At 41.4% G+C, this 26947-nt stretch overlaps 1 protein-coding gene across 2 annotated transcripts in view; it reads left to right on the forward strand.

The window, feature by feature from the left end:
- SYNE2 (spectrin repeat containing nuclear envelope protein 2) overlaps positions 1-26947 on the forward strand; it is a 275575-nt gene that overhangs the window by 90768 nt on the left and 157860 nt on the right. For both annotated transcript variants that reach the window (XM_067554922.1, XM_067554923.1), the window contains 15 exons: positions 58-219; positions 2225-2326; positions 3593-3793; positions 4878-5049; positions 5994-6106; positions 7376-7578; positions 8008-8127; positions 8218-8506; positions 10703-10872; positions 14326-14635; positions 15710-15868; positions 21002-21355; positions 21889-22023; positions 23420-23557; positions 25019-25165. In XM_067554922.1, coding sequence (XP_067411023.1) covers positions 58-219; positions 2225-2326; positions 3593-3793; positions 4878-5049; positions 5994-6106; positions 7376-7578; positions 8008-8127; positions 8218-8506; positions 10703-10872; positions 14326-14635; positions 15710-15868; positions 21002-21355; positions 21889-22023; positions 23420-23557; positions 25019-25165 — 2775 coding nt within the window. The remainder of the gene's footprint in view (positions 1-57; positions 220-2224; positions 2327-3592; positions 3794-4877; positions 5050-5993; positions 6107-7375; positions 7579-8007; positions 8128-8217; positions 8507-10702; positions 10873-14325; positions 14636-15709; positions 15869-21001; positions 21356-21888; positions 22024-23419; positions 23558-25018; positions 25166-26947) is intronic.

The following is a 26947-nucleotide window of genomic DNA, read 5'->3' on the forward strand; positions in this document are numbered from 1 at the left end:
CTAAGAATGTTACTTTGTTTTCTAAAATTTGTTTTTTTATTATAAATCTTGTGGTAGATCAATGAAAAAATTGAAAACTATTGTGATAATTTGGGAAGAGCTCTGGCTTTGTGGGATAAACTTCTTAATTTACTCAGCAAGACTGACACATGGGCAAGTACACAACTTAAGCACATAGAAGAACATCAGCTGTCTGAAGAGGAGGTGACACAATTGAAGGTAATTTGACTGAGATAATGTTAGTCAATTAAATTCAACAAACTCATTCCAAAATGTTAAGGATTTGTAGGATATAAAGGTACATATTGTTTATAAATATCGGTGATACACAGAGAAAGTCTTGAAGTTTGTAATTTTCTCTGCGACGGGAATTTCACTGAATTGTGTACCTCACTAGGATGCAGATCTTGGAAACATAATGGTCCGTTAATGCACTTTGATCTAGTGCTCTTCAAAATGGGACTGGATCAAAGTGCATTAATTAACTGTTAATGCATATCAGCAGAGTCCACAGGGACAGTTAGTTTGCAATAGGTTAGTGCAGGATAGAATTACACCGCAGAATGCTGCAAACTAAATGTTTGTATAGACGAGCCCTGAATCCATGAGTATTTAGAGTGCAATAGCATCCACAATGTGCTAAGTGATTTCCAAACAACCTGTCAGAGAAACAGCAATAAGGATGTGTGTGTGTTTACATAGATATGTGTATATATGTATATGGCCATGTATATATCTATGTATTGCTATTGTAATATTTTTATTGTTTTTATTATTTATGTTGGAATAGTTTGGAGTACTTCAGGACTCCCTAAAGTACACTAGCTGCCAACTGTGTCCTAAAAGCTATTTTGTTACCTGGAAATTGTTGAAGCACTGCATGCTATGGCCACATTGCTGGCATGCCTCCTTCATTAGGGTTGGGAAGAGTTGGTGTAGGAACTGTGCTGAGTTTACACCTGCTATGGATTCCCTTATGTGAGGAAAACCCTCAGCTTGGGAGATGAAATGAGTTTGCATCCCCAGGTGTCGCTACAACAAGGCAAAGAAGATCAGGAAAGGAAGGAAATCTACCCAGCATAGTTATATCAAGTGTAAAACTTGTATACATTCACAGAGAATCTGGGGGCATTTATACATTTTCCCCTTTATCTTAGTCTCTGCATCGCTACATGAATATATCTTTAATCTCTGCATGAATGTTAGTGCAATAACATTGTTGCAACATATTTAGTATGTAGTACAAACCGTCATCCTTAATCACAGCTCCTTTATAGCAATACAATGCAGCACAGCTCATTTTAAGTGTATATGTTACCAAGAAGTTTAGTATGACAGGAGCTAGATTGTGAAATATTTTACAGCCCATTTGAAAGGATGGTTTCCATGTAAATTATGTGAAGAAAGTTGCACAACTTTCTTATGTTCTTTATGTTATTGGCATGAAACTGGAAACTCCTCTTTGTGTGAACTGGGATGGTGAGTGGACAGAAATGACTCACTCTCTAAATAAGTAGAGAAGGAGAATTAAGAAAAATATTTTGCCCTGAGTGAGTGAGTCACATGGATTCATGAATGTGACATGTAGAATGTTTCTGATAGCACCTGTTTCAGAAGTTGAAGCTAACCCTGGGTATTTTAACTTGGACAGCCACATTTTGATATACTGATCCAATGCCCAAGACTTCAATAGGTGTTGGATTGGGCCATTATATGCCTGGAAACACACAGAGATGCAGACCACATTATGATATATCATCAAATCAACCTAAAGTATTACCCTTAAAATATAATCAGGATTGTAATAATTCTTGATTTAATCTGTTTTCAGAGAGTATTTTAGGGTATGATCAAGAATTAAGTACAGAATTAAGACTTTTTCTACAATAGCAACTGTGCTATGGAAAAAGTAAAATAATAATCCAGGTTTTTCATTTGCACTAGACTGTTATTTTTAACTCCTGGGCACTGGACAGCTAGATTTTCTTACTGCTGATACAAAAAATTCTAAGTCACTACACTGTCTTTGTCATAAATAGGACTGATGCTGTAATCATTTTACACACAACTCCCATAGAAATTTGAAAGGGAATTTAGCACACAGGATCAATAAATTAGTAATATCATCATTGTACTCTAGTAGAAAAATGGAAATTAAATTTGAAAGAAAATTATGTAGTTACAGGTATGTTGGTGTCCCTCTCTCCCCCCTCCCCCCCATTAGACTTCTTTACAGGTCCAAGAGAAAAACATAGAGGAATTTGACTATAAAGTGGCCGAGATAGAGCATCTTCTTCATAACAGTGAGCCTCCATTGGAGTTACAGGTAAGGGGATGGCTTATATGGTTAATATGATAGCATTGATGATTGTAATCTAGCCCCCTAGTGCCATGTTCGCCACAATCACCACAAACTTTTGATTTGCCTTGACCCACAGGGGCTGGTGAGATATTTATTTTGGATATTAGGATCAACATTTAACTTGCCCCTTTTTCAAATAAACTGTCAGAGCCAAACCAATATTTTTAAACATTAAGGGCTCAATCCTGTCCTCTGCTGTCCTGGGGCCAAATTGTGGTGTTTAGGGCCTGATCCAACTTCCTTTATGGATGGATGACCGTTGATTCTAGGGGAATAGGACCAGGCCCTTAGCCACTGCTCCAAGTAGAAGACAGTGCAGAGCCACTTTGCACCAAGCAGAACAAGCTCCAGTGAAGAGAACACCAAGTGGGCAAAAAACTATTTTACAATGTACTTTTAACATGTCTGTGGTAACTACTATGTTCTTTTCTTGTGGGTCCTGTAGTAAGTGAATATGAATGTTTTTGCACTGGTGCATTAATTCCTTAGGTTAAGGACAAAGCCTTCTCCCCCATATGGGCGCACATTTCCAATTAGCAGCAAAATCCTTGTGGTTTCAATGTATAGGCTAAGATAGGTGAGTTTTATGTAGAGGGTCTACAACCCCTGTGCAGTGCAGACTGAACTTCTTGTGTGTCCTGTGTGCCTGAGCACTCAAGGATGATGTTTTGAGGTGAGGACAGAACCACTGTAAGCAACTCTGTGAGGCTATTTCTGTGGGGCTGGAGCAGCCATAAAGGCCATGGCTCAGTCTTGCAGTTCTGTGAGCTAATGGACACACGTTCTGCTCCCTCCTGTCTCCATCCCCTCCTTGCTCTGTCCTGGGAAGCCTGCAGTGGAGCCACATGGTGCTGTGGTGGCAGCGCTTCTACAGGATGCCTGGGGACAGGGCAGAACGTTGGTGAGTGGATCAGAATGGTCCGGCTCCTTCTTGTTCGCAGTAGTGTAGAGGAGACTAGTGCCTGTGTTCAGCTGAGAGTATTACTGTAGTCATAGGAATATATCCACAGATACACTATACTCATGACAGCAGCAGCAGCACTTTCAGTGTAGGATGAGATTTAAAAAAAAGTCAGAGATAAGTAAAAAAGAAAATACAGTCATTTAGAATGGAGGAAAATGCAATTTAATGTAGAAAGGTTAGGTATAGAAAGGAACTCTCTTGAGCCCCATTTTGTAGGAAACTAGTCCAGTAAAACTTCACACTGCTTGTGCATTTCCAATTTTAAGGTCATCAAGTCATCTGTTGAGAACAAAATGGAGCTAATAAGAAAACACTTACCGATGAAGCGGAGAACCAGTGAACTCAATGGCAATTCAGCAGAGCTAAAAGGGGACCTTGACCTGGCCAAGACACAGATTGGGATGACAGAATCACTTCTAAAAGCTTTATCTCCCTCTGACACTTTAGAGATCTTTACGAAATTAGAGGTACTGTACAGCAAATTTTTCATCTCCTGTAATTTTGGTAACCTTTTCTTTCACGGGCAGCTCTTCATATGTGTTTCTGTTATGTATTTTAAAATGGTTGAAGCTGACAGAACAACAAAGTAAAGAATTTAGCTTGACTCCCAATATTTCCCAAAGTTACCCACCAACAAGAAGGCCTGCTTACTCTGAGTATTACTATAGCTAGCTAATCAGTCCTTTTAGCTACCTGAAATAGTTTGTGTTGGGCTTGGTAACCATGCACCACCCCGAAAAGTATTAAATTCCCAGTGCATTTATTTGGCTATGTCACATCAGGATGTTGAGCTAGATTGTAGAGCTTTGCCAGGAGCAGGTGATACAGAGCCAGCTATGCTGACTTCATGACACTGGGGCATTCTTTTTTATGGAAAACAATCCCTATTTGGCTATTTAAGCCAATTTTCCACCCCATTTGCACCTCTGAATGGGACAGAGCAGGGCTGAGGATTTGGCCTTCTGCAAATAGACTTGCAGAGTCTGGAGGTATTAGACCTTAAACCTGACACAAACCTAGGACTGAGTTTTGCCTGTCATGGGCCTCAGGTCAGTACAGTTTTGGATATTCAAATTCCACATTTTGGAGAGAAGAAATAAAAATATCTTTGTCAGAAGAACATTTATTTAAAAAACCCCTATGACTGCTCAGAGATTTGAAATTAGAAAATAGAATAAGTCCCTGTGACAGGGATTAGTTGCATAATGCAGGTGATACAAAGGTGCATTTTAAATACTATTTATTTATGGCCCTGTAGTTTATTACATTGCTCTAACCTCCACCTATCTGTTGTGTGTGATGCAGAAGTGTGTGTATGTAATATAAACACCAGCTGCTCTCTGCTTAGTATTTATCCCTATTCATTTGTTGCATGAATAACTTTAATGTATTTTGACCTAATTTGAAATGACCCCTTCTTAAAACAATTTAATTTGTAGCAATACAGCTTTATACAGTATATGCTGAAACCTTCTCCTTAACCTTAGATATCTTTTAATAGATCATCAATAACTCTTTCTTTTTAATTTGTTTGGTTATTTTTTAATTTAGGAGATACATCTGAAAATTCTCCAACAAAAACACCATGTGAAATTACTCCAAAAAGAGACAGGTGGCCTGAGCCCAGAAGTGGCTGAATTAAAGAAGCAGCTTAAATGTGTCACTGATTTATTTAATACAAAGAAACACATTTTCCAAGATCATTTTACCAGTCTTTTGAATTGTAAGCAAAAATGAGTTTCATTTTTAAAGTCTGACATACATGTCTGTATTGAGCAAGTGCTTGCACATTGTAATTTGCATGTAAAAACTGAGGACTAGATCCTCAACTGGGGTAAGTAAGATGGACTAGTTCCATTTGTTGTCTCCTTACACCAGCTCAGAATCTGGCCCTCAGTCTCCACATTCTTTCTGAGCTGTGAGCCCTGTCCCATAGTCTTTACTTGCACAAAATTCCTATTGGATTAAATGGAAGTTACGCTAGAATAAGGGCTGTAGATTGGGCCCTGTATAGAGAATTATGGCAGATCTTTGTGTTCCGTAGTGTCTGTGTAACTCCTTCAAGATTCCATCCTTTCAGATCAGCTTTTGAGATCTGGCAATAGGAAGGGTTACCAGAACTTTGCTGCCACGATAGTTGTGCAAACAGTGCTTGGCTTCTTCATGTGGCCTATCCATAACTGTGTATTTTCAGTTCCAGGTGACGTAGGCTAGCTGCCAAACACAGGACAATGGGTACCTTTAACCTACTGGCATAACTCCATGGAAGTTAAGCCTGCAGAGAATTTCACCCAAAGAAAATATCAGCCTGCAGTAACTGGGAATAATTGCTGAATAGTATTTATTTGTGTTAGAGAACAGAGTAGCAACTGTAAATCAGAATGTTTGATGATAGTTTATCCCAGACAGTGTTTTCTGAAAATGTCATAAACAGGCCTCTGGGCTGGGCCCTCCAGCAAGTTAAGTTCACTGTCACTACAAGGTCAGGTACCAAAATAAAGAAGGAAGGACAGCAGCATTTTCTGTCATGTTGCGTGTAGTGAAAGGCAGCACCCGGGGACAGCATTGATAAATATAATTATTAGGTGATTAACTGAAATCTTCATGTTGAATAGAGATTTTCTGTTACTGGATAAGAAAAAAATGTCAGACTGTATCTTTCTGCAGATCAGTGTAAGAATTTTAATGACTGGTTCAGCAGCACTCAGCTATCTTTAAAAGATTGTTTTGACCCATCAGAAACAAAACAGACATTGGAAGAAAAATTGCAGAGGCTTATGGTAAGATATTAGAATATTTTAAAATACAAAGCTTTGGAGGGAGATTGCACCCTCCCAAGTGAGCAAGGGACTCTGCTTTGGAGTGGATTCACCTATTGTAGTTTGTAAATTCAGGCTTTCTTGAGTTTGAAGAATGTTTCAAAGAAAATAAGCAGTGTGGCAGTTAGTGGAATGGGTAGTAAAATTGGGTTAAGAAGTGTACATTTGAGATAAAGTTCTAACCTATAGTTAGGAAAATTCAGCTGCTAGAAGATACTAAATTGAAGTCAATGGGACTTAAGCAAGTGCCTATGCATTTTGTTGAATCAGGATGTTAGAGACTGAGGTGAAATCCTGGCCCTATTGAAGTCAATGGCAAAATCCCCATGGACTTCAGTGGAGCCAGTATTTCACCCTTATTGTTAGTATTGTTATTAATTTCTGTATTTCTGTAGCACCTAGGAGCCTTAGGCATGCTTCTTTCCATCAACCTTTCCTCTCTGACTCCTGCCTTACCTCTCTTCCTCTCCTTACAACCTCCCACACTCATCCTCGGTGATGTCATCTTCTATACTGATGGCCCATCTGACCCCTTAGCTGCATGTTTCCTCACCCTCATGTCTTCCTTCAACCTGCAGCCTTGGTTCAGCTCTCCCACTCACCCAAAGGACCATTCACTTGACTTGATCTGCACCAAGTGCTGGTCTCTCTCTGATCTCTCTGTTGCTGTATTACTTCTCTCTGACCATTACCCGATCTCCTTCAGCATTGCCTATCATGCATCCACCCTCTGTCACTCAGCCTCTCCATGATTTCCAATCCATCAGTGTTGATAATGTCTTGTTTGCCCTCAACCCTTCCCCTGCCTTCTCTTCCCTTTCTTCTGTCAGACTGATACAATGCAAATCGCAGGCTGTAGCAGTCATCATTTATCAACAGTAGAAGGCTTGATGGAAGAAGTGAGTCTTAATGAGATATTTGAATATTAAAGTTATGGATGCTTGATTCATGCTTCTGCTTTGTTTATTTTACCCCAGAAGAGAATCTTTGTTCTCTCTTCTTTACTTATCCCTTATATTTCAAGGGAGTTTTTCCATTTGCAGTTATGTGAGGTGGGTTTTAAAAGAACAGCACACTGTAAATACCCCATGTAAGAGGCTATAATGGTTTTTTAAAAAGCCTGTAGTGATAACACAAACTAAGAAGTTTATGTAGAATGTAAATATCTGTTATATAGCAGCAAACTTGCTAAATGCATTTCTAATTTGTCATGCTTGTGCTTTTATTAAGAATTTCCTAACTTTTGAGGGCAAAGAGAGTGACATCCAAGAGGTAAAAACTCTCTTGAGTAAGGTGAAGAGTTATTTGCCGAAAGCAAGTGTTAACCAGCTTGGCAGCTGGGTGAGAGATCAAGAAGCAGAATTACAAAGAGTAACCTCCAAATGTCAAAAACAAGAAAAGGAACTCCGTGCTTCTCTGCAGCAACTCATTAGGTAGGGAACTAAAATTAATTCCCAGCAGCTTAATTATAAATGATATAAAGTGATATCATTTTTAAACATCCATAATGAAGAACAGATAACCCTGATTTTCATTAAAAATGGTGTGTTATTGAGGAATCTGCTAATGTTTTCTTCTGCTTTGTTTCACTTCAGTTTTCTTAACAATAAAGTAATCATTGGAGCCCTGATTCAGCAATGTATTTGAACATGTGCTTAAAACTTGTGAATGGTTCAGTTAAAATCAGTGGGCTACTCACATGCTTAAAGTTATGCATGTGCTTAAATACCTTGCTGAATCAGGGCCAAGATCATTTCACATCTGTTCCAGTGAAGTGTGGTTGTCAATGTTTTTTAGTAATTACTGGTATAATACAGTATACATTACTATGGTATACATTTTTGTATATGTTGTTTCTTTAGACTTCAAGAAGACAGCAGTGGCTTGAAGGAATGGCTCGCCATTCAGGAAGAAAAATTGCCGGAGATCCAAAATGAGAAGATAAAACTTGAAAACTTTTACCAAATGCTAATAAAGCAGAGGTAGCCTTATCTTTGGGTGGTGGTTTGTATCTTTCTTGACTCCTCTCTCTTATAGGACATACACTGTGATTCATTTGTTGTATTTTTCAGAGAACCATTTGACTCCGTGGCTCAGCTGGCAAATTCTTTGGGGGAGTCTGGGTTTACAAGAGATGAAATAGTGTCAGAATCCAGTCATCTCGTTAATAGGTACCAGGCACTAAGGACACACATAAGTGAAACACTAGGAGTTACTCAGCCACTGTTCATGGAATGGCAGAATTTTGAAACACTTGCACAGAACATGTCGTCTTGGATTAAAAAACTTAAAGAATCAGTTATTGGCTTGAGTTCACAGGAAGGCGAGTTGCCGCTGGAAGAAAGGATACATCAAATAAAGGTACTTGCAGCACACTTAATACTTTGATTTTGGCAGCTAAGGGTAATATACAGGAAATATATGGTATGTAATAATATCATTAGACCTATCCTATGTCGTTGATGATTACAGTATACAACTAAGCATGTGCTTGTGCTGTTTATTAAACACAGAGGGGCAGTACAGAACTCTCAACCTAGGGGGAAGGGAGGGCTGTAGTAGTGGCTTTGTGCCCTCCCTATCTTGGCTGTTCCAGAAGCTGGCAAGGAACCCCAGTTAAATTAGACAGCCCAGAGAGCCTGTGTAAATTTAGCAGCCTCCCCATGGTTGCCTTGTGGGCTGCAGTGCTTCCTGGAACATTGGCAGTGCAATGTGTTCTGTTGGTCCACCTCTGACACACCCCACCTATCCACAAGCCCTGTCTCAAGTATGCCCCCTATTCTGAGGTTTGTGTGAGGGTCCTCACAGGGTAGCCTTACAGTTGTCTTCTGCAGTGCCTGGCGTGGGTGTGATGTTCTCCTGGTGTAATCTGGACTGGTGAATTGTTGTGTCACCCCATTCCCTCACTCTTGGAGCCCGTCTTACTCTGCTCTGCTGTGAGAACCCCCACTCCTGGGCTGTTCACGCACAACTTGCAGCATGTAACCTGCTCCAGCTAAGTGAGTGAGTGCTTCTAGCCAGCCACTCTTTGGATTATACGACAGAATGACTCCAGCAATTGTATCTGTATGGTTATGAGGCTTGGCTATGCAATAGTCCCAAAGATATGTCCTCATGGCTTGAAACATATCCAGGCAAAACTCTGCAGGAGCAGAGGGGCAGTTCACACCTCATCAAGGCATGTATAAAACAAATCCAGCTCAGCCTTCCAAAAAAAAAAGGACTGGCCTGGGCATCAACGGAAAATCAATTGGAATCTTGAGTGAGTCACCTCCCTTCCCTTGGCCAGCTTGGAAGCATGATGAGGTAATGCTCACTCACTCAAGACATGAATGAGTCCATATAAGAACATTGTTCGTCACCTGACCCTGGGGTGAGGGGAAGTCTCAGAGGGGAGAAGGAACATTACAAAAAGAGGAAACATTTGCCATGCTCTCTCTCTCTCTCTCTTCCACCTCCATCTACAAACACCACTAAGCAACTGAAGTGCTGACCAAAGGGGAGAGCCTGGCTGAAGGGAAACCTGCCAGCCTGTGGTAAGAAACACCTGAGTTTGCTGAAACTGTTAAGATTAGTTTAGAATGCATTTTGCTTTTGGTGCTGACCAAATCTTACTTGTTATGCTTTGACTTATAGTCACTTAAATCCACTTAAATAGTTAATATATGTGTTTGTTTGCTTTCCCTAAAACAGTGCGTTTGTTCTAAAGTGGGTTGGAGACTCCACTTGGAGTAACAAGGCGGGTGCACATTGATTTCTTTATTAAACTGACAAACTTATACGAGTTTACATTGTTCAGTGGGCATAACTGAACATTTTAAGATGGAGGTTCCTAGGGTTGCATCTGGGACTGGGGGCATTAGCTGATGCCCAGGCCAGTCCTTTTTTTTGGAAGGCTGAGCTGGATTTGTTTTATACATGCCATGATGAGGTGTGAACTGCCCCTCTGCTCCTGCAGAGTTTTGCCTGGATATGTTTCAAGCCATGAGGACATATCTTTGGGACTATTGCATAGCCAAGCCTCATAACCATACAGATACAATTGCAACAAACATATTACTACAATAATAATGACCAGTACCTCATGAGCATATCCAAAGACATCTTATATGATATACTTTGCATTAAACAATACACAGTTATTCTGTAAGGGTAAACATGGGGGTGCAGGGCATCACGGTGGGAGAATCCTCCTCCATCTAGAAATGGACTTTCTGGTGCTTTGGCCTTTTTACCAGGCATAAAAGTGTTTATTTGAAGTAAAGTTTTGTTTTATTTTATCAGAATTATATTTGTGTTTTGTTCTTCTATATGAGTATTAGGGAATGTGTGTGTTTAAAAATCTTAGGTACTTTTTGGAATAGTAAAGCTTAAACTGGATTATCCATCCAATTGTTAATATCAATCCTGCAGGATATAGAACTGGTAATTGCTTTTGTTCAACAGCAGTAGACAAAGACTAAACCATTTGGCAGATGACACCCTTTGTTAGAATAACTACAAGTAAACGAATGAAATACGTTACATGTTCTGCTTCTGCTCATTTGTTTAATGCAGGAAATCATTTTTCTCAAAGATAAGGGAGATGCTAAAATGCAAAATATCATAGCGCTGGGCGAAATCTTAATGAATACCGAGGAAGTGAAGGACCCTGCCATTCAACAGACTATTTCTGATCTCCAGAATCAATGGGAGTGCACTCTTCATTTAGCCACTGACTGTCTAAGGTATTGTGGATATTACAAAGAGACCAGTACAGTAGCTTGACCTGCTACAGTTATCAATTTCTCTTCCTGCTTTGTATAGTATTTAGCGTCAATGCTCTTTGTTTTTGTAGGACATGAAAATGACAGCTAGAAAAATGTTTGAATTTCTGCACTATTCGTGATGGGACATGTTGTGACTTTAAGCCACTGGCCACGTGCATGGGGTGTGAGGAGAAACAGTAGAAACCTCTAGTGAGGTTCTGGCCAGTTGAGCCAGAATTCCTCTGGGAGCCCAGGATGGAGTTGGCAGGCGCAGAGAGGAGTCGTTCACCCAACCCCACCTTTAGAATAGCGATTGGCAGCACTAGCCTCGTACCTTCTGTGTTCCTGTTGAGATGGTGCTGGTCCATGTGCCCTTTGCACACCCATCCAGGGCCAGCCATGATCTGGCATTATACAGATTTACATTGTGTCAGAATCAACCTTAGGATTTAAAGAAACCTGTATGTCAGTAACAGCACAGAGTTTTTAAAGACCATGTGGTGGTGTGACCGCTTACCGAGGGCCTCCTCCTGGCCAGAGGTGCCTCCGCAGTGCCCTGCTCATAATTTCTCCCTCAAATGGCTCCTTACACAGACTCCGCACACTTTTCTGAGGTCAAAAATACCTCTTCTTGGACAATAGAAAATAACTCAATTGGTTATAATTAAAGTCCCCCAACCAAACATTTCTCTTCCTACTCCCAGGCTTCCTTGCCTGGAGAGCTTTTGTACTCTTTCCTTGCTAGCCCAGAGTCTCTCCTGCCTTAGCAGGTTACTTGCAGCCCTTTCTGCCTGAAGTCTTAGTCCCAAATCCCAGGCTTTTGCTGGAGTCAGCTAACCCCTAGCAGCCTCTGTACTCCCTGAGTATCTTCCCTTCACTGCAGCCACCTGCTGCCCTTTATAGGGAATTACCTGTTCCCTCTCAGGTGGGGCTCCCCCTCTAATCAGGAGTGGCTTCGCCCCAGGCTTTCCAGCCTCTGTGGCAAGGCACCCTCTTAGAAACCAGTTTGTTCCAGCTCTGTGAGAGATTCTTCTTGTTCTTACTAAATGAGTTGAAACACACAGTATTCGTCTGTCTGTGCTGGAAGAAAGTCAGGGGGTCATGGATGTGGTTTAATTAGGCTGCACCTGTATTCACTTACAATAACTGGGAGTACCAGGCAACAAGTTATAGAGTGCAGGGAGCAGGGGGTTGTGTTCTTGCTGATCTAGATGTAGGAGCCCCAAACCTAGGTTTTTTGCCTCCACTGCTCCCCTTGGAAGGCTGTTTCAGAACTTCACTCTCCTGATGGTTAGAAACCTTCGTCTAATATCAAGTCTAAACTTCTTGATGGCAAGTTTATATCCATTTGTTCTTGTGTCCACATTGGTGCTGAACTTAAATAACTCCTTTCCCTCCTGGTATTTATCCCTCTGATATATTTATGGAGAGCAATCCTATCTCCCCATAGCCTTCTTTTTGTTAGGCTAAACAAGCTAAGCTCTTTGAGTCTCCTCTCATAAGGCAGGTTTTCCATTCCTTGGATCATCCTAGTAGCCCTTCTCTGCAACTGTTCCAGTTTGAATTCATCTTTCTTAAACATGGGAGAACAGAACTGCACACAGTATTCCAGATGAGGTTGACCAATGCCTTGTATAATAGTACAGTTTGGCTTCTACCTCGGATGTGGTAATTTCTACCTCCATATACTCAAACCCTTTAGGCCCCCCTGCCACTATCCCTAAGCTCTTCATTAGACTCATTAAAAACTGAGGCAAAGTATTTGTTTAGATTTTGGGCCATGCCTAGATTATCCTTAATCTCCACCCCAACCTCAGTGCTTAGTGGTCCCACTTATTCTTTGTTTTCTTCCTGTTTATATGGCTATAGGACCTTTTACTATTGGTTTTAATTCCCTTTGCAAGGTCCAACTCTACTTGGCTTTTGGCGTTTCTCACTTTGTCTCTGTATGTTCTGACCTTCTTGCTGATCCCTCCCATCTTCCACTTCTTGTAGGCTTTCTGCATTCTCTTAATCACCTGTTGGAGATGCTTGCTCATCCAGCTTGGTCTACAACCCTTGCCTATGAATTTTTTCCGCTTCCTTGGGATGCAGGCTTCAGATAATTTCTGCAACTTTGACTTGAAGTAATTCCAAGCTTCCTCCGCCTTTAGATCCAAGAGTTCTTCAGTCCAGTCCACTTCCCTAACTAATTCCCTTAATTTTTTTAAGTTAGCCCTTTTGAAATCAAAGATCCTAGTCACAGATCTATTTTTGTTTATCCTTCCATTTAGTTTGAACTGATTGTATCCTTCCATTTAGTTAGGCCGATTGTACTTTTATTTATTTATTTTTTAACATGGGAATGGAACTGATTATTAAATACAAGTATTTCAAGCATATTCAGTTGTGAGGTATCTTTTCCATATAATGAGCACCTACTGCAATTATAAATAAGTTATAGTAGGTAAGAATAATACTTGGGACCTAATCTTGCATGGTGCTTAGCACCAGCTGAGAAATGTATTGAAACTAATGGGAGCTGAGACACTCAGCCCCTGTTAGGAGATGCTCAACGTCTTGCAAGATCAGACCTATCAATATTAGATGCGACATACTGTCAGCAGCAGTATGACTTTGGAATAGGAAACTTAAAGAAACAGTACTTCACATATGTAGACAGACATCACTTTTGTGCAACAAATTAATATTGGAATGTTACCTTTATGAATCTGGGTTGGGGGGAAAAAGAAACAAACTTGAGCTTTATTCTTGTGACTCTTGATATTTCCAGGCTCTCTTCATGGAATTATAGTCTAACTACATTTATTTATTTTGATCTGTTCATATTGGTCAAATTTTCAATTGTTGGTACATAAGTTCCGCCTGCAAAATATATTTACTTACCCACTGAATGTATGACTATATAGGAAAATTTGAGTGTGTCGCTGGCCTTTTATATAAGTAATTACAGTTGCCTGTTTTTCACAGTATCTAAACCCGTTTCATGATCATGAACACGGTAATGTGTGCATTTTCTACAGTATATTATATATTTCAAGAACCCTCCAACAAAGGTTCATAAAGACAGTAGGTTTGTAATAATTTAGTAGTTAAAAATAGCACTCCTACTGGAATGAGAAGCAAAGAATATACAACATGAGTGGCAAATCTCAGATTCTAGTAACTATGTTTTCATAGGCTGGGATTTAAAAGGAGCCCAAGGGATTTAGGCATTCAACCACCATTGAAATGCAATGAGATTTGGGTACCATATTCCCTGATGCCCTTTGAAAATTCCAGCCTTATTACCTATAGGTAATTTACAAGTCAAAGAATAAACCTCATGATTATAATTGGATCTAATGACTTCATGTCTGCAGTTTAATATTTCTAAACAAATAATACAAAATCCTTGAATTCTGTTAATATCTTTTTTTCTCCTTTTTCAAGTCACCAAGAACAGCTTCAGAGCAAACAATACAGGCAAAACATAGAAGATTTGAGATTAGTGCTGATTGAACTGAAGAAGCAGCAGCAGCAGGAATTATGTTTTGATGGTCAGGCTGGTTTGCAGGAGAAACAAGCTCAGTTAACAAATTATATAAAACTCTTGCAGAAAGCAGAAAGTTTAATATTCCTATTAAATCAATTAAAAAGCCAAGGTGGTTACCTAAAGGATTCCACTGAGGATCTCTGCTTCATGGAAGAATCATGGTTAGAACTAAAACATCTGCATGAAAGTCTACTCAGCCAGTTGCAGGTTGGAATCATGCTATATTTCCTTATATTGGTAGTTTTAGTAGTACACTTAGTTGCTTAAAGTTCTCTGTTTGCTTGTTATCTCATTAAGCTATCAGATCATAATTGTGTGGTACAAAGTGAGGATGCTCTAAAGTGAACTTTGTTACTAGTTTCCTGAAGTGAAATAATTAAGGCCAAATCTTCTCCCCTGGGCAAAGCTGAAATAGTTGTTAGTGGTGATTTCCTCTGCAAATTGGTAGGTACACAGTCTTTCCACCCGGCCATAGAATGGGAGGAGGAGCCACTTACGGTTCTGATCCTCTACTGCCTTGCACTTTGCACAGGAGTAAATGATTAAACAAAGTGGGGCAAAGTGAGTGTGAAATACTGACAAACAATAAATCAGAATAATAGTGTTTTGCATGTGTTTGCACAGGTGTAAATGGCTAAAAAGTGCAAAGCAGAGGAGAAAGAGGCCTTTTACTAATCTACTCCTACAGCCTCAGAGTTACTGTAGCCCTTACAGCTGTTGTGTCTTACTCCCTCATGCAGGAGCATGAGGATTAGTTGTTGGTTCCATGTAGGTGTTAATCCACTGGCTTTGCCTCTCCACCTTGCCTGGTGTTTTCCCTCCCAACACCCCTTCATGTCTGGACAAAAGATGGGTCCACTGAGGAGCACAGCTATGCACTGTGGTCTCCCTGGACATGTTACCCACATCCTGTTTATTGTTTGTATATGGTGGTGCCTACAATGTGCTAGATACTTTCCAGACATTCAAGAAGGAACAGTCCCTGACCAGAGGAGCTTACATTCTAAAGACAGACAAGTGATTATGCGAAGGTTGTGTTTTTATGCAGCTCAGTGATAGGAGGGATAAAACTGTCCAAGGGATGGATCTGCTTGTTTGATTGATCATGGTGAAGTACAGTTGCCATTTGCTTTAGATGCAATTCAGTGGCAACCTTTTAAATTTCTAACACTTTAATTCCCTAGCAGTGCTATTTAAACCCTTTTGTAAGCATCCATCTATATGAGCTGTGTTATGTATGAGGTAATACTGCACTAAATGTAGAAATTGCTTGGCTTCTAGAATTCAGCGCAGGTGCTGGAAGGTCAGGAACACCAAAAGTTCCAGAATACGTTGACAGTCTTGAGTAACATGCTAAAGGGACTGTCTGAGGAGCATCTTCATTTTCCTGGTACCTCAGTGGACAAGCCAGCAGCTGAGCAATACCTGTTGAAATCTCAGGTATGATGCAGTTTTTGTGTACTATTATTAATGGATCCCTGGGACAGGATCATAGAGCTTTAAGACAGTATTGGGTTTATAAAGGAGGAGAGCTAATTATGTTAATGCAGTTGACTAAGCTGCCCCCTCCTCTCCAAAATGTAAAGTGTGGGTGATATTCCTTTTATGAGGTAACGACATTCCTGACCCTGCTCCCAATGAAGTCAAGGGACTTTTGCTGTTGGCTTCACTGGAAGCAGACTCCGGCCCTAAATCCATTAATCAGGTTTCCAAAACTCCACTTCTGTTCACGGGCGCACAAGGAAGAGAGTGAATCTCAAACATTTGGCTGTTGTGTCTCAATTAGCCAGTGTTCTGAATGCAGACTGTCCAGAAAAAGTAGCTCGAGTTGAGACTGACCAGACAGTTGCATGAGCCAGTTTGAGTATTAAATTTTTATTAAAAACCTGGTATCTTTGATTCTGTGAAAATATACTTCAAAGGAATATCAGGGTTGTCACTGAGTGTAGGAAGATACTGAAGATTGACATAGCAGCTGAGACCATGGTTCTATCAAGTGAGGCACCCTAATTCCCACACTGGCAAATTTCTGTGGCTTCAGAAGAAAGTTAACTTCCTCATTATCCCTCTAGCAGGTTGTGAAATGCAGTGCATAAGAGAAGGGTGGGGAGGAAGAGGACTTCCTTCTTAAACTTTGCCAAGTTCAGCATGTGCCCTGAAGCATGAAATTTGATTGCTCCATTATTTTGTATAGGGTATGTCTGCACTGTGAAGTAAAGTCGATTTAAATTAAGTCGACATTCACCCGCTGAACTAATTAAATCTGATGAGTGTGATCCCACCACACTCGTTGCGTTGGGGGATTGCGTCCCCACCAGCTGCGCTTGCACTGATAAGCAAAGCAATGCACCATGGGTAGCTATCCCACAGTGGAACTAGCTGCAGGGCTTTTGGAAAGGTCTTCGTCCTCCCATGATACAATGTTCTCCCTACCCCTTGCCCTTTTTGTCCTACGTAAACAGACGAATGGTTTTTGGCGCCATTTTTTGAAACCCTTCAGGGCATGGAGCCCTCTCAGTTCTGCACTTTCATTGTGAGCATCACAAACACCTCATGACTTATCCTGCAGTATTTCCAAGGCTGAGACAGGAATCACAGCATGGAAAATTAATGTTACTCATGTTGCCCGGCTACAAAATATAGAACGAAACAATTCCCGGTTGCTGCAGGCTGTCAAGCAGCAGCTGCACTCGGTGGAGCGTCACTTCTGGTTCCGGGAAACAACCACTGGTTGGTGGGATTGCATCGTTATGAAGGTGTGGGATGATGAGCAGTGGCTGCAGAACTTTTGGATGTGAAAGGCCACTTTCCTGGAACTTTGCGCAGAGCTGTCCACAGCCCTGAAGCGCATGAATACTTGCTTGAGACCTGCCCTGACAGTGGAGAAGCGAGTGGCTGTCGCTCTGTGGAAGCTAGCAATGCCAGACTGCTACCAGTCAGTTAGTAATCAATTCGGAGTTGGTAAATCCACCACGGGGGCTGCTGTGATGCAAGTGTACAGGGCCATTAATAGACTTCTGCTAAGAAGGGTAGTGACTGGGAAACATGGAAGACATAGTGGAAGGCTTTTCCGCAACGGGGTTCCCAAACTGGGGGAGGGGGGTGATAGATGGCCTGCATATCCCTATCTTAGCACCAAAGCACTTTGTCACAGAGTACATAAACTGAAAGGGATACTTTTCCATGGTGTTGCAGGCCCTTGTGGATCATAGGGATGCTTCACCAATATCACTGTAGGGTGGTCTGGAAAGGTGATGCATGCATCTGTAGGAACTCAGGTCTGTTCCAAAAGATGCCATCAGGGACTTCCTTCCCTGACTAAAAAATAACTATTGATGATGCTGAAATGCCAATAGTGATCCTGGGAGACCCTGCCTACCCTTTGCTCCCCTGCTAATGAAGCCATACAGCAGGCATCTGGACAACGATAAGGAGCGGTTCAATAATAGGCTCAGTAGGTGCAGAATGGTGGTGGAATGTGCCTTTGGACATTTAAAGGCCCGCTGGCACAGTTTGTTAACTAGGTTAGACCTGAGTGAAAGCAACATCCCAATAGTTATTTCTGCCTGCTGTGTGCTCCATAATGTCTGTGAGACAAAGGGGGAGACGTTCCCATTGGTTTGGGTCATGGAAGCAGATAGGCTGGCCGCAAACTTTGAGCAGCCAGATACCAGTGCAACGCTGAGAGCCCACTGAGGAGAACTGCGCCTCAGAGAAGCATTGAAAACCGGTTTTTGTAATGAAACACCGTAATGGGTGTCACTTATCTGTGCTGTGCCTTCCCATTCCATTCCCCATCTTTGCAGCACCGTTCCTGCACTTCCCCTTCCTCCACCCCCCATTGCCATGCTTGTAATAAATAAAGAGTAATGAATTTCAAAGAAGTAAAATTTTATTGGTCATCCTTAACAGTGGAGGTAAAGGAAAATAATTTAACAGTTGGTAAGAATTCTCATGGGGCTGGGAGGGGATACAAAGCCATGGTTATCTGTGCAAACAGCAAAGACCCCACATTCCCAGATCTTACAGAGGCCACCACCTCTTCCTGCTCCCCATAACTGGTGTTGAGTGGAGCATGTACTGCACTCTGTTCAACCTCCTCCTGAAACGCTTGGGGGGGTGGGGGCTTCGAAAGAGTGTGCTTGTTCCTGATAGTTGTGCAGAGGCTGCAAAGGGAATCTATCCTGTCACTGCTGTTCCTGAAGCTCAACCAGATGTCTCAACATGTCTGACTGATCCCTCATTATACTCAGCGTCTCGTCTTGAGTTGTATGCTCATGATCCTGGGTTGCTTTCTTGTTCTCCATGTCCGTGTTCAGTTTTTCGGACAATAAAATACTCCAGGCTCTTAGCTCTGTGTCAGCAGCCATGGAGGTGTTCATTATCTCATTGAACATGTCATCCGAAGTCCTTTTTTTCCGCTTTCTAATCTGCGACAGCCGCTCAGCAGGAGTGGAGGCTGCGCTGAAGGCTACACTGTCCACTGTAAGGCAAACAAAGTACAAGGTACCATTGTTAGCTTGTCCCATGGACGAAAAGCAATGTTGCAATGTAAAAAGAATTCCCCTTTATATTCCCAAGTGAATGCTAGCTCTGCATACCAATACCTATTGCAAGGGTTGGTGTGGCATCCCAGCCATGGTGGATAAGGGGCTGGTGCATCCGTTTTTGGTTTTTTTTGAAATCTCCGGAGCACTGAGTATGCTCCACAAGTCCCCAATTCCCCAAGCAACAGGATTGTTTGGCTCCAATTACCCACCCAAAAACCAGTTTTGTAGGAGGCAGTCCTAAGGGTATGAGGGGTGGGGGAGAAGTGTCCCTGGAGAAAATATATTAGCACCCATTCCCGGATCCCTAACACCCAGAACAACCTCATGTCGAGGAACTTGTGGTTGAGGGACCCAAGAAACCATCCGTGGCAGGAGAATAACATGCACTGTGTATTTCGGGTAGGTATTGTAAACTTGCAACATTTTCCCTAGGTGACCATGTGTGATATCAGTCTCTTGAGGATAACACAGGTGGAAAGGGAAGATTTGCTGAAAGCATCTGGGTAAAGGCCTGGTCCTTACACCGCTATGCTGTGTTCTGCGATGATGCCTGCACAATTAATAACAGAGTGGCGAGGCAAAGTGTCCTATCACGGTGGAAGAAATAAGGCTGCCCTCTCCAGAAACCTTCTGCTAAGGATTGCAGCGTACCTACATGAAAGTTTCCTGGAGATATCCATGAGGATTCTTGGGCCATCCCTGTGCACATAAATAGTCTTTTCTGGAGGCAACCGTATGCTTAAGCGCTTAACAATGAGGAAGCCCATCCCCATCACCCCACACCAGTAATTTTTTTCGCTTTAACCTGAACCTGGACTGGGGATGTAACCCCAGAAATGTGCTTTACAGTACATACTCACCAGATGTGTCTTTCCTGGCATCTTGGTCAGTCACACTTTCCTGCGTCTGGCTGGGCTGCTCTGGGGTAACAGAGCTTCTGGCTTTCAGGGAGAATGGATACCCCACTCGCCTGCCCCCCATTCTCCTCATCCTCCTCTTCCTTGTCCACAGACTCATCACCATTCATCCTGAACTCTGATTCCCCCGAGGTATCTACTCTGTGTCAGTGGGTAGTGGTGGGGTCACCACTGAGAATCACATGCAGCAACTCGTAAAAGCGGCATGTCTTTGGTGACAAGCCCAGAACGATTGTTCACCTCCCTTGTTTTCTGATACGCCTGCCTCAGCTCTTTGATTTTAACGAGGCACTGCTGTGCGTCCCTGTTGTGCCCCTTCTCCAACATGCCACGTGATATCTTTTCATAGCTATTTCTTTTGCTGGATTGAGCCCAGAACAGATTCTTCACCCTACAAACCGATGAGATCCAAAACCTCTGGTCGACTCCAGGATGGAGCACGTTTAGGGTGTGCGGTTGCCATGATCAGTTCTGCTGGCAAGCTCTCTCCACGCTGACCAAACAGGAAATGGAAATTCAAAATTTCCCAGGGCTTGAGAGGAGGGGCTGTTTTTCTGTGTACATGGCTGTGGTGTAGCAGAGTGCAAATGTCACCGCGGAACATTCTGGGATACCTCTTGGAGGCCAATGATATCAATTTACGCAATGCTCCGCCTACACTCCTGCTCATTCGACTCATCCAATTCGACTTCAGTGCTACGCCTCTCGCGGATGTGGTTTTATTAAATCGAAGTTTCCGGCAGTTTAGGTCAGCAGAACAGACCTGCCAGTGGAGACGCATACATTATGTGATCTACGGAAGCTGCATTCCATCAACCTAACTTGGCAGTGTAGACCAGGCCTTAATTGCAGATGTTGTTCCTGATCAAAAAATATCCAGCTGTCTTTAAAAATCCAGTTGCAGTATTTGACTTTCTGCGTCAGTCAAGTAGGCTTACTTGAAAATTTCATATCTTTCAGCATAAGTTGCCCTTCATGACAAAAGTTAATGATTGTAGCAATTCACTGTATACCGCTATCTGTTATTATTGCAAATGTCATCTTAACATTGGGTAAATTAAATGAAGATACTTTTCAATAAAAAAATGTTTTCCTCTCATTTAAAGGAACAAGCACCTCTTAGTCAATGTGAAGACACATTACAGAAGATTTTGGCTTTAGCAGAATCTGTTAAACAAAACACCTCTTCACCAGGACAGAAAACTACTAAGGATGAGAAGGAAACACTTCAGTGTAAACACAGGAGTTTGAAGGAGAGACTTAAAAATGTCAAGCAAGAGGGTGAGAATATTCTCAGTGACACCCTAGAGTCAAAACATGCGTTTGCTGATGAAATAAAGATCCCAGATAAGGCAGATACAATGATAAAGAGAGAGAAGCAGGTCTTTTCTGATATTTCCACTACTGTTGAAGAGAGTAGCAGAACAGAAGAGCTGGAAGAATGCTGGAAAATAAATAATGTAAGTATATGTGTTTACAGCCACCAGAATGAGAAATTATGGGCAAAGGGGCATCAGTTTCTCAAAAGCATGTAATTCATTTTACCTTTTCAGTTTCCTAATAAAACTTTTTCCATAAATTGCACAATTATAAATCAAAGTATGTAAAAGAATTCTTCAAACCTGTTCAGCCCATTACAGTAGTGTGATACAGGTCTATTTAAAATGTCAATCATCAATTCATGCTACAGTTTCTGTCTTTTATATAATCAAATTGAGTATCTTGGGTCAGGAGTTTGAAGGAGAGTGAGAAGAGGAGGTGATAAAAGAGAAGACATGCTGTGACCACTCTCTCACAGTAAATCCTAAACACCTTCTTTTGCAGTAGTTTTATAACAAAATAAAAGATGGCTTTTTAAAGCTAACAGGTTTCTACTTTCTTTGTGCCAACTCCATAGTACAAGGATTTTTTAACCCCCTTCTGTAGATTATAATTATGTTTCATGGGATAATATTTTTATTTTAAATTTTATTTTTTTTACCGGTTCTCTTAGGATCAAGATGTAAATGCAAATGTAGCTGAGAAAGAGCAACAAAATAATCTGTGTTCTGAAGAAAGCAGATTTTTGGCAGACGGTCCTCCCCTGGAGTCACATCAAAGCAAGAACACACTAGAGCAAACAGCTCAGGTAACAGAGAAATAAGTTCTAATTAAAGGTCAGCGTGTGTGTGTGCATAGCCTTATGTGTCATGATGTCAAAAATAAAGAAAGGAACAATAATATGTGTGGACCACATTGGAATATTTACTCTTGTTTGGGTAAATAAATGTTTTCTTCTCTGTAGCTGGAGTTCTTTGATGTGACCTCTGCACAGTCACCCTCATGTAATGTGCCAGTGGTGTAGGTTGGCTCAAGACACAGGAGGGAATGTGAAGAAACCACTCAAAGAACCACCATTATACCTGTCTCCCAGCCCATGGGTAAAACTGAGGCAGAGCTAAGACCACCAAAATATTGTCATGGAAACCAGAGATACAGGTGCCTTTAGGAGAAGGAAAAAGGGTCATGACTAGGGCTGTAGGATTGTCAGGTACCTTTAAGGAGAAGTTAGGGTACAAATACTAGTAGTTATGGGAATACTGACATAGACTTCTTTTGTGGAAATTAAAGTCCTGATCCTACAAGCAGACCTGCACAGGTGGACACTCGTGCCTGTGCTGAGCTTTTATGGGATCCAATTGCAGAATCGAGGTCTGAGTTACTTTTCCAGAACCAGGCCTTTGAAATGCATTCAGGACATAGCTTGATTTACTGAATAGGTAGCTAGTGCCCCTTTCACCATTACATTGTCCTACATATAGGTTTAGGCCTTTTTTCATTGATTTTCCACGAACACTGGTTGTCAGGCCAGGAACCAGGGCCCAAGGTCAGAACTGTTGTCAGAGTCCAAGTACTAGAGCCAACTAGAGGGACACAGTCAGAGCCAGGAACTGGAGCTGGGGGTCAGAACTGGATTAACTGGAGTCAAGGAAGGCAGGAGCAGGGCTTGTTTCAAGGCTGGGACAAGGACTGGAGGAAGGTTTGGTGCAGGGCAGGGTCTAGGCTGGAGCAAGGCCGGAGCAGGGCTTGCAGGGCAGGTACACAGAGGTAGACAATCCAGAGGCCTGGGTGCTGAACAGCTGCTGATCCTCTGCAGCTGCTGGGCTTAAGAGCATGCCACCTGACTACCTTAGCCAATCAGGTGGTTCTGCTGTGGCCCAGTTGTGCTCATTGACAGCCTGGCGACTCTCTTTCCTGATAGTGACTTCACATGGCCTGGATATCCCACTAGCACCCTTCCCCTGTGGGTGGTTGTCCTGCACGTCAAAATAGGTTATAGCTCAGTTTGATAAATATCATAAATCTTGACAACAAATAATCATTTAATGATAGATTTTGATACTTTAAAAGTGAGTTAAAAGCAAAGATCTTCCTCCATGAGCAGTTCCATTGACTTTAGTAGCACACTAATCTGTGTGAGTATTCATGTCGACATGTTGCTCTTTACTAACAGTAAACTTTTTTTTTTTTTTTTTTTAAACGAGGCGAACCATAATAAAGGGATGCAGGTTGTGGCTGAACATGGAAGCATTCAGGGAAGTGGAGCACAGTTGAAAATGTTTCAGACTACGCTGTGTGATGATGACAACAAAATGACAAAGAACATCAATCAAAAAGAGGAGGTAATTGTACTCAAGCTGATAAAGGTCAACTGACTCATACAAATACATGTTTAAATTTTAATTACAGAGATAATGATAGCAGGAACAACCCCATTCATTTATCCTGCTATATTCTCGCTTTCGCGTGTGTGGATTTATATCTCTAACCCCATGATAATGAAAGCGAGAATTTATCCTATACACTTGAAATACATGTGGATTGATTTATTTTGTCAGCGTGGGTGGCCTTGAAGTGATTTGCTGACAACATTGTGTTGCAAACCACTTGATGCTGGAAATAAAGTCTACACCTGTGATGTTCTTTTAGCATTTTACTCTGCTTATGTGTATGTATGTGTTTCAGTTTATAAAAAAAAGTGCTCTTTGTATAGCGTCTGGCCAGATTTAATTAGGATCTACTACTGTACCAGTGCAATAACCAGAGATGGTCATTACAGGTTTTTGTAACCAAAGAGCCAGGTTGTGGCCTGTGCTTTGTGTTGGAGCAAAGGAATAAAGGCATGTAAGTTGCCCCCTTACACCTTTGTGCTTGCTAGCTGTACCTTGGGTAGCAGCATGGGAGTGGATGCAGAGCCTACATGTTCTCCCTTCATGCAGGGGGATGGAATGGGACAGGGTTGTGTGGAGTCTTGGTTCTGTCCTGCCCCACTGCCCCCCAGTGCCCTTGACACAGTGTATTTGCTGCAACAGATGTGTTGGCAGATGTATAGATCAGTGCAGTTTTGTTCCTTCTTTGGAGCAGCTGGGGAACTGGGAGGAAGATTGTGACTCTCCTTCTTGGGCTGCTCCAGGGGCAATGCAACGATGCTTTGCTCCTTACTCTGGGTCATAATCTCACTGTCTAGCCCCAATTTCATTCAAACATAAATAAAACTGAGCAGAACTCCTTGTTGAATCCATTTCCAGCAAATGCCTCACTGTATACATAGGCTTGTTGGACCAATAAAAGGCAAATATACCAGGGCTGGGGACCATCCTGAGAATACCCTGCCTTGTGGCCCACAGGATTTTACTCCAGTGACAGTGCAGAAGTGAGTCAGTCAATCTCAAGCATTAGATTGGTACATAGGAAGAGAAGTGTAGTCTTCTACCACATGTATCCATGAACCAGACCAGGTAGGGCTTTGTAGATCAAAACCAGCACTTTGACAGGAAGCTAGTGCATCCCACATATAAAGGAATATAAAAAGTGTAAGTCAGAAGAAGAGAGCTTATCCATCACTAACCCACAATTTTTCAAAAAATTTGTTATGACAAAATTACAGCATTGCTTCTTATAAATCTTCTTCTTTACCATAACCTTGCCCAGTGTAATCTTTTACATGGCATAGTTGTGTTTTCCTAATTTTTTTTCAATGTAGATTTCACCGCCTTGTCATTTGAAATGCTGTAATTATTAGTCTGCATGTCTGATTAAGGGTTTTTGGTTACTTGTTTCTTTCATTTTCCTAACACCGCAAGGAGAAATCCAGTGATTTGAAGAATCAAGCATACAGAGATAATGTACAGCAGTTCCAACAATGTCTGTGCAGTGAGGAGCAAATGTTGAATTCCATAGCAGCTGAAAAACAGGAACCGTCATCTAAAGAAGCAGTTCCCATTCTTGAGGTAACACAAGATCCACTAATTAAAGTTCCATTCTTAAACATCTTTGAATTTAAACATTTCAGTTACATACTCTGCTTGAAGATCCATTATAAAGAAGAGACAGCAATTCTCACATTAAAGTCAATTAATTTTACATGAACTATTTTGTGATCCCTATCCCCACACAATGTATGTTACAGGATCTTTTCAATAAAGGATGAGCCATAAGTAGTTCACAGTGCCACCAGATTAACCCTTATTTTATACTGTTTAGGTTTGCTAGGATGGACGGTATTATTTTAGACTCAGCTCCCCAGTCCCCGTCTCTTGTCTATTACTATGGTTAGTTCAGATAAAGCAGTCTCCACCAGATAAGAGAAAGCAGATTAAAAGATTAAATTTGTTTATAATCCAACACTAGTACAATGCTCTATTTAAAAAAAAAAAAGTGCAAGGAAGAAAAATTGAATGAGGGTTGAAAGAATAACAAGATAAATTACTAAAAGAACTTACTCTTTGTTGTATGCAAAGTTACTAAAGTAAAAATATGTTAAATTATACCTGGTTCTATTTAGAATCCTAAATTAGGGTTCTCTTGCTCCAGATTTCTGCCTTTAGAATTATAGATACTAACCCCGAGTAGCTACAGCTGACAGCTAGATTTGATATTTGCTCCCTAGGAGGTAAATCTTTTGGTAGGTACTCAGCCTGCCAGTCCACTCAGCAGATGAGCCTGGGACAGTGCTCCCATTCTGAGTAGATCTGCCCTAATTGACTCATGGATTTTAGATCTCCCTTCAGGAATACTTGTAAATTGCTTTGTAACAATGCTTGCCTGAAACACCCTAACCTGTATGATCTTGTTAGGAGAAGGGTAAATGAGTTCTGCTGTTTGACTGAGCGGGGTGGGTGTGGCTGTGTTGTGAGAGAGGATCTAGAGTGTGGGCTAAGCAGGCCTGAGTTAGGAACCCAAGGAATGGCCACACTTGAAGAGAGGGCTTGAACCAAGCGTTCCAGGTCTCCCTGGTTCTGTAGCTCCAGGGTCTAGTTACTTCTCTTTCAGTAGCAGTCACTTAAAGCAGATTTTGGCACATATAACTATCTGAGTGTTCCCTGCCAGCACTCTGTACATCAGTCCTGTTCCAAGTGAGATTTTAAAGTCACACCCCTGCTTCTTCTTGACAGTTCAGGATACACAGATCTCAGAAGGAAACATTCCTTGCCCAGTACAAGTGGAACATACTTTCCCCTTCTTCTTATACCATGCCCTTCTATGTTTCTTTATGCATAAGGGTACAGTAGGGCCCAAAATAAGTGTACAAGCTTTTTCAAAGAATTTAGTGTCATGAATGAATTAATTTTTTTAAAATGCCATATGTTTGCTTCTTTTTGGCACTATATCTGTGCTATAGAAAGTCCTTTCTGCAAAGCAGTTGGCATTTTTGGAACTTCTGTCACTGGAAGGTTATCATTAATTCTTGTTTTCATTTGTTAGTCGCTAAAAGGTAGCTTGAGTGAAGGCCACAATTTCCTGTGCTCAATAAGTCAACATAGAGGGTTGCTGAAACCAGGACAAACGCTGACTGGGGATAATCTTTGGAGAAGCTTCAGCTACGATTGGTTTGCTATCAAACAAAGTTGGAAGAAGCAAGTGGGAAGTTGGAAATGCCCCAAACCACTTTGCTTTTAATGAATGGAAAAATAAATGGAGGTTATAGCTGGCACTTATTACAAGACACAGTTACTATATCATGTAGCTACTTTTTAATAGTATAGTAATGAATATTTTGTTAGATTGTACAG

This window comes from Emydura macquarii, unplaced genomic scaffold, assembly GCF_026122565.2.
Source record: "Emydura macquarii macquarii isolate MOO-44397 ecotype Brisbane River unplaced genomic scaffold, CSIRO-AGI_Emac_v2 contig_1551, whole genome shotgun sequence".
Taxonomy (NCBI): Eukaryota; Metazoa; Chordata; order Testudines; family Chelidae; genus Emydura; species Emydura macquarii.